Below are 8,634 nucleotides of genomic sequence, written 5' to 3'. Positions count from 1 at the left end.
AAAAAGCGAGCCTCAGATTGTTGACTGCGCAACTCACTCAGAGTGCCACGGAATCGGATACTAAGACAAGGATGGAGAGTTAGGCCATGAATGGGTGGATAGGGGGTTTATAGCGCGATAGTGACATAGTGACAGATGCACTTTCAGTTATTATATTAGACTCCATTTGCACTAATACAACATAAAACCACTAGTCCATTGACAAGCGAGAGGGTTGCTGGGTGTATCCATAATATCCATATTATTAACTCTCCTCTCCTTCTCTCTCTCTCTCTCTCTCTCTCTCTCTCTCTCTCTCTCTCTCTCTCTCTCTCTCTCTCTCGCCATCTCTACCTTGTTCTGCTCTTTCGTACACGTTTACGTGTGCCTCGCGCGCAATTACGCACAGTCTCTCCCTCCCTCTCCCTCCCTCTTTCCCCACTGTCACTCACTCATTCACTCTCTCTCTCTCTCTCTCTCTCTCTCTCTCCACATACACACACAGACACACACACAGACACACACATACACACACGCACACACACACCCTCACCGCTCCTTTACTTTTTCGTGGGAGAAAGTAAGAAGGGGGAGAGAGAAAGAGAGAGAAGGGAGAGAGAGTGATTTTAGGACTCTCTCTGCTCTCTCCGCTTTCAGCACTCATATCCACTCGGGCTGTCTCAATGGGGCTTTAGCACTATAGGTATTCAACGTCTAAAATAAACGATTTGTTGCACGGTCCCCCCCGTTTTTCCTATTTAAGTACTGTACATAAGATTGGTAGATATAGGTAATTTATTAAAAGAAGCATCGGGGAGAGAGAGAGGTAAAAGACCTCTCCACAGAGGCGTGCCTTTTTTTATTATTATTTGTTTTTGCCTCACAGAAGGTTCAGTCGGAGCTCTCCACGGCTGACTTTCTGGTGAGAAGGGATACCTTCCTCCAACATATCCTAAGTTAAAGTCCAACCAGCCAAGCCGACGAACGACTCGATCACTACTATGGATATTCGGGAATGCCTCTCGCGGAAGAAGCCGCGACCCTCGCGCGTGGACCTTTCCTCCCTCGCCTTGGTAACCGTGGTGGTGTTCGCGCTCTGCCAAGCACCGGTCGCTCGAGCAGGTAAGATTGCTTCTCTTTTCATTAAATAATGACGATTAAAGCGATTTTTACTGAGATTTGTAGCGATATAGTTATAGATAAAGCTGTGTGTGTGGTTTTTGTACGAAACGGTGACATTTTGTCATTTTATGACGGACGAAAAGTGAATCTTTTTGGATCATGTCGTCGAACAACGGACGTTTGTGTCAGAAGTGAGGAGACTTTGTGGGCTAACTGACCGACTGGCGTAGCCTTAACATGGACACAAGAGTAGGATATTCCACATGTTAAATGTGTCGACTAATCTTCTCTTTGTTAATGTTGTAGGCTACTGAAACATATATTTAATCGTTTTGTGTTGTCTTGTCTTCTTGCCATTTTCCCTGGAGAGGCCACGAAGGACGCTTCTGACAGGTGTCAGTTGGCCGTTGGCGCTGCGCCTCAGCCGTTTATCACATTTAGACACTTTGACTTTCCGTGCTTCTGGCGAACCATTTCGACGAAAACAACTTATTATTTTCATTGACATTTCAATAATAGTTTTCTTTTGTTTACAGAAAGGCATTTAATTATCAGTAGTCGTGTTGTATGTTCAGTGTGCTGATAGGCCTATGACGACACGTCGGGCATCAATGCGCTGTGCCCAGTCGGAGCTAGAGGCTTGGACGGTGCGTGAAGGAAGCAGATATATTTTGGGAGAGAGTTGGTTAACCTCTAGGATTTATCGTTCAGGTTCACTTGTGTGTTTCCTTGCAAGATGGTAGTCCTAGCATTTAGGCCTACGTGACATAGCCTATGGTGGCAACGTCGAAGAAATGACAGTGAACAGTTTATTATGGTCACTTTGCTTCGATGCTTACCAGTTGCCCCGTGCACCCTGCCCCTCCCACCACCACCCCCCTGTCCTGTCCTGGAGGGGTTGGTGCTGAAATGGTTAATCTTTCTCAGAAGAACAATACGCATTGTTGCTGTTGCTTTCTTTAGGCCTGCATAATAACTTAAGTGTGAAATTGGTCACTTTTATTGTTTTTTTTAGCCTATTTTTTATTATATTTTTTTTAAGTCGAATGCAGTTGGGCTTATTAATAGTTTCAGCAGACTATTATTCTTATGATTTAGGTGGGTCGTTGTCATGGTATTTATTTAAACCCTAACCGTTTTTTAAACAATATATGTTTTCCCTCACATTTGTTGTGAGGAAACCAACAACGATGACGGAAATAACATCGATTAGGGTTTATCAATTTATTTCATACAGTTTTTGTTTTTCATCGTTGTTTATTTAGTTTAATGGCATCAATGCCATTTCTTTCTCTAAATAAGCGTTCTGTCCAGAATGTCGACGGGAGCTGGGTGTAGTTCCGGGACTGACCGCTAGATTATATGAGAGAATGTATAATTTGGGTTATTTTTAACACAGAGGCACCATTCACCATTCACCAGCCTAAGTCAAATGTTACTTTTAGGCCTACATTCATTAAACTTTACATTAGTTACATTATATAGGCTAGTGATCAATGAATGACACTCCTAAGTTTGACTTTGCTAGCCTAATGATTAAACTTATTATAACTTATAGTCACCCTCACTTTGATTTAAGATAAAAACAAATATGTAGGCTATATGTTATTGGATATTGGGGATATTTAAATCATTGGATAGGACTGGGCCATTTTAAATGCACTGGGTGGATGCGAAGATAGTTTGTTAAGGCTGTAGGATAGGCTTATTGTTTAACAGTTGAACTAAATAAATATCGTAGAGATTGTAGGTGTTGTTCTCCAAGTGCTGATTGCTGAATGCGTCTTTATTCTGTAGCTCGGTTAAGTTAGCGCAGTTATTTCCTCCGGAGTGTGAAACGAGGGCATATCGCTGGCGGTTACCGAGGGGTTTTTCTAACGCAATTTGTGCGCTCTTCAGTGTGTTCTTTGGCACGAGTTCTAATTCCAGATTGCAGAGGCAGATTGCATTCGCCCCGTCCGTCGTCCGACTCCCGTGTGTATTTTGGAGAAGGAAGCCAGGATTTTTTTTTCTATGAATAGGTTATTATTGTACGGGAGGGAGGCAGAGTGTGTGTGCTTGTGTGAGAGCGGCTTGAGGAGAGCCAGGGATGGAGAGTGAATGCGTTACTGTCTCCGCGCGTGTGTGCGCGCTTTGTACAGTCCCCTGTTTGTGTGCGCGTCTGTGAACTCCTTTACATTTCGGGGTGTGGACATCCAAGTGAATGCGCCTCTGTGTTTGATATACCTTGGAGTATTTCTGGAGGTATATCCGATATTACACGTGCATTCCTTCGTTAGAGAATCAGTTTAAATACGGTCATTATAAATGTCGTTTCAGACTTTTATAATGTTTACTCTGCTTTCAATGGCTTTTGTGCGCCACTTGGGCGTGCACGAGTCCTTGCGCGCGCACGTGTTAAAAAAAAAGGAACTTATGGAAACGCATCTGATAGCGTTCAAGTCAAAGCACTGGCTGCTACCAAATGATGGTTCCTTGGTTTGTGCTGACAGATGGCTTCTCCTATGAAACTGTCCCCACCCAGCCAATGAAAGCCCGAATTAGAGATTGAGGACTGTGACTGTGGCTCCTCTCTGAATGTCTGCTTCCGCTGTTTATTCTCATCTCTCTGGGAAAGACGTGCCACAGACAGAACGGGGGGTAACGGAATGAAAGCAGGGTTTTGTAATGAAAGAGAGAGAGAAAAAAAAAACGTGGGCAATATTTTCGTAACATGGATGTTCCTTAACCTCATTTCAAAACAATCACGCTCAAAGAACGGTCTGTCTCACCAGTGTTAACCCAAACATACTTCCCCTGCTCTCTCTCTCTCTCCCTCTCTCTCTCTCCCTCTCTCTCCCTCTCTCCCTCTATCCCTCCCTCTCTCTCTCCCCCTCTCTCTCCCCCTCTCCCTCTCTCTCTCTCTCTCCCCCTCTTTCTCTCTCTCTCTTTCTCTCTCTCTCTCCCTCTCTCTCCCTCTCTCTCCCCCTCTCCCTCCCTCGCTCTCTCTCCCCCTCTCCCTCTCCCTCTCTCTCTCCCTCTCCCTCTCTCTCTCCCTTTCCCTTTCCCTCTCCCTCTCCCTCTCCCTCTCCCTCTCTCTCTCCCTCTCTCCCTCTCTCTCTCCCTCTCCCTCCCAAGCAGTCACGTAGAGTTAGTGAATAGAGGCAGTGTGAGGTGGTAGTCTTGCCTGTGTGTCTGTACCCTACTATGCCACAGGTATGTGAGTGTGTGCTAGTGGGACGACATTTCTGCAGCAGGACGCTATAACTGGAGGCCTTGATGTGCCTTCAATGTTCCTTTGTCTTGTCATTTCCCATGCCTGCGGAGTTTATCCACAGGACATATCCATATTTGTCTTGCTTTCTCTCTTTCTCTCTCTCTATCTCTCTCTGTCTCTCTCTCTCTCTCTCTCTCTCTCTCTCTCTCTCTCTCTCTCTCTCTCTCTCTCTGTGTCTCTCTCTTTCAGGACAAGATCATACTCTCTATCTCTCTCTCTGTCTCTCTCTCCCCCCCCCCCTCTTTTTCTCTCTCTCTCTCTCTCTCACTCTCTCTCACTTACACGCTAAACTTTCTGGTTGTTTTAACAGTCACGTTTTCCCCCTAATTCATGTTTATAAAGTCTCTTCATAATACAGCTGATGTCCTCAGGACAGTCACAGAGGCCTAGTAGTGATGTCATAATGGACGCCCCACCACCTCACAGTTTCCACGTCCTTCCCCAGTCACTCAGACACAGACCCTCCCTAGTCTGGGGTTTAGCACTAAGACAGGGCCACCTGAATCCCTACCAAGAGGGTCAGTCCCCCAATCAGAGGACAGAGGGTCAGTGTAATGCGTGGAAGGGAATGAGGAATGGTGTCAAACACCAGGAGGGAGGCTGGTGGAGGTAGAAAACAGAGGACAGGCTAATTGTAAATGCCTGGAATGGAATCCCATGTTTTGCTAAATTACCATTCCACATTCCGTTTGACGCATCACAATGAGCGCCCTCCGTCCTCCGTGTTCTACCTCCGCCAGACTCCACCCCCCTGATGCCTACTGCTTATCAACACTTATAAAGAAACATAAATCTGAAACAAGCTGAAACAAAACGTCCCTGGCCACAGCTCAGAAAAAACCGCCATATCGCCGCCGGCAACCATCGAGTCATAAATCCACCACCTCCCAGACTGCCAAGCTTTTTTACTATCAGTGTGTGTCGGAGAAACACACACAAAACACCACACAAGACACTCACAAGACGTGCCACAAAAGCTCCTCTCCCTCCTCTCTCTCCTCTCGCCTTTTGAAGTTGATGATTTGGGGGTTTGGGCGTGAGAGAGATATAGCTCAGAGACATCTTTTCCTGAAAGATTGTCTGGTGACCGTGCCAACAATCCTAATGATACGTTTGTTGTTTCATAACGATCTGGTGTGTAGCTAGCTAGCTGTGATTCCACTGCTAGGAAGCGTGCGTGGGAGTGGCCCTCAGCTTGTACTGTCTTACAGCCTGACTTACAGCCTGTTTTACATGTCTTATAGCCTGACTTACTGCCTGTCTGTCTTACAGCCTGACTAACAGCCTGTCTGTATTACAGCCTGACTTACAGCCTGTTCTACATATCTTATAGCCTTTACAGCCTGTCTTACAACCAGTCTTACAACCTTACAACCAGTCTTAAAGCCTGTCTGACTTACACCCTGTCTGTCTTACAACCTGTCTTACAACCAGTCTTACAACCTGTCTGTCTTACAACCTGTCTATTTTACAGCCTGACTTACAACCAGTCTTACAGCCTGTCTGTCTTACAATCTGCCTTACAACCTGTCTTACAACCTGTCTTACTGTCTGTCTTACTGTCTGTCTTACTGCCTAACAGACATCAGCCTGAAGACATTAAAACCTTTAACTCGTTCAGTCCCCAGGGGGGGAATAAAGTCGCCCCAAATTGTCCACGTTTTAGAGCGCCAAGGGTGACTCGAAACTATGATGCTTCATGTTGTAGCCAATCAAAGTGTTGTTGCTAGGTAGACATAGACCACATTAAACACTTGGCACTGTGGTGGTGGGTGCTCTGGAATTCTTTGGCAGTTGGTGATTTTATGGAGTCCCATTAGTTGACATGCGCTGTGTGAGATTATGCACAGATTATATACCCTGTGCTACTGAGATGGAGCTATTATTTATAGACACACTACAGTACATACTTTCACAAGTGTTGCTTTGGGGGAGAATTCACAGCAATCCGACATAATGGTCTATTTAGAGGTGAAAACCATAGCTTCCCCACACCCTCACCCTCAATCTACTCACATATTATTTCTCTAGCACCTTTCATACACATGAATTTGAGGTAATTATCACCTAGAAGGATTTTTAAATGTCTGACTGGTAGGCTAATTATCAGAGGGGAATTTTCCACACTCAAATTGACTGTTGGCTGTGCGTCTCCATAAGCAGTGATGATGATGATACCTGACTGACTGTCGCCTTTAGACACTTTGTATGTGAATGTACCAGTAAGATTCACTGTTTTATTCCAGATTTAACACGAGAACAGCTGTGCCTTTTTTACCTACTAAAAGAGCCGCCTCAAATGCCCCCCTCTTTACCATGCTAAGCTGCTATTTACACACAACGACCGCTAGTTTGCTATACAGAAAAACTGCAAAATAGCTTCATACTAGCTTATCCTGATGTGATTTGTAAAAATGTAAGGATACTGGGTGGTAGAACGCACATATCTAGGAAAAGTTATGAAAGGAGGGTCCTGATATTTGATCGAGTGCAAAGATATAACACTTTTCTTTACTCACAGGATCAAATTACTTAAACGAGTGTTTGGACACGGAAAAAACTTCAATCCACACTTTGGTTCAGTTTATCTGGGCTCTGTCGCTTACCGCTAACTGTTTTACCAGAAACCAAAGGGATAGAACCTAAATTAGCATGTTTGAAATGTCATGACGGGAATTTGAGATGATTTGGGCATGGGATTTCAAACATGCTAATTTCGGGTCCATTGACTTTCATCGGCTTTTGGTTGAAAATGTATGTGTGTGTCTGTCTGTCTGTCTGTCTGTCTGTCTGTCTCTGTCTCTGTCTCTGTCTCTGTCTCTGTCTCTGTCTCTGTCTCTGTCTCTGTCTGTCTGTCTGTCTGTCTGTCTGTCTGTCTATCTCTGTCTCTGTCTCTGTCTCTGTCTGTCTGTCTGTCTGTCTGTCTGTTTGTGTCTGTGTTTGTGTCTGTGTCTCTGGCTCTGTCTCTGCCTCTGTCTGTCTCTGTCTCTGTCTCTGTCTCTGCCTCTGCCTCTGTCTGTGTCTCTGCCTCTGTCTGTGTCTGTGTCTCTGTCTGTCTGTGTCTGTGTCTGTGTCTGTGTCTGTCTGTGTGTCTGTGTCTGTCTGTCTGTCTGTGTCTCTGTCTGTGTCTCTGTCCGTTGTCGGTGTGTCTGTCCGTTGTCGGTGTGTCTGTCTGTCTGGTAAGACTACGCCGCCCTCGCTCTGCCCTCGGCCCGAGTCGGGACATTCTTTTCCTGTCCCTGGCTGCTGTCCTCTGTGTGTGTTTTAGTCAGCTGTGTGTTTTAGTAGGGCAGCAAGGCTTTCATACGGGGGCCCCGCGGTCAGAGAGGCCTTGTGGTTCAGCCACCCACCCCTGGAGACTGGGGGCCTGTGGCCTCCTCCAGCCCTGCCTCCTGACTGACTCAAGCCATATTTGTTTTACTAGATTAAATCTTTGGGGGGATAGTGTGTGGATGTCGCGGAGGGTCACGCATTGTCCCTTTAATGTATTATATGTTGTATTAATGTATAAGTTGTTTGTCTGTTGATTATATGTGGACCCCAGGAAGATTAGCAAACTGCTACGGCATAAGCTAATGGGGATCCTTTTAAATAAACAAATAAACAAATACCAACCCAGCCTCACCATGGAGCAGCACAGTACCGATGGTACACCATGCAGCTCTGGCCAGTGTGGTCGTCTACTGTCTACTGTCTACTAGTTTACTAGTCTACGTGTGATACAGCTCATATCTCATCTAAGCTCGCCGTCACCAGTTAACCCTCTCCCCCTCCCCTTCCCATGTGTCCCCAGCACTACCTTAATTAGGCCCCTATACTTTCTTTTATTCATTTTTTGTTTCTTTTTATTATTACTACTCGATCTTCTCAGTTTGTAAAGCGTTTTTGAGTGTCTAGAAAAGCGCGAAGTCTAATGTATTATTATTATTATTATTATTATTATTATTATTATTATTATTATTATTATTATTATTATTATTATTATTATTATTATTATCTCCCTCCACCAGGGGAGGCCGGCGGAGGTAGGAATCGGAGGACGGGAGCTCGTTGTAATGCATGGGACGGATAGATGAACGGTGTCAAACACGTTTACTTACTGTTTTCTGAGGATCGGTTCCATTGCATTACAATGAGCTCGTCCTCCGATTTCTACCTCCTCCAGCCTCCTCCCCTGCTCCACCGCGATACTCTGGTCAAGGTGGGGGGGACACATGGTCCCCTCCAGCCCCAGAACGGCGTCTTTAACTGGGTTCAGCGGCGGGGATGTTAGGGCC

At 45.4% G+C, this 8,634-nt stretch overlaps 1 protein-coding gene across 1 annotated transcript in view; it reads left to right on the top strand.

Moving 5' to 3' along the window:
- Window positions 1-980: 980 nt before the first annotated feature.
- col11a2 (collagen, type XI, alpha 2) overlaps window positions 981-8,634 on the top strand; it is a gene marked incomplete at both ends in the record, with an annotated part of 67,108 nt that continues 59,454 nt past the window's right edge. Inside the window, 1 exon segment of the mRNA XM_080531956.1 lies at window positions 981-1,101. Coding sequence (XP_080388082.1) covers window positions 981-1,101 — 121 coding nt within the window.

The sequence above is a fragment of the Nansenia antarctica genome (genome assembly GCF_963989245.1).
Source record: "Nansenia antarctica genome assembly, chromosome: 5".
Taxonomy (NCBI): Eukaryota; Metazoa; Chordata; class Actinopteri; order Argentiniformes; family Microstomatidae; genus Nansenia; species Nansenia antarctica.
This window is presented reverse-complemented; position numbering and strand designations above follow the sequence as displayed.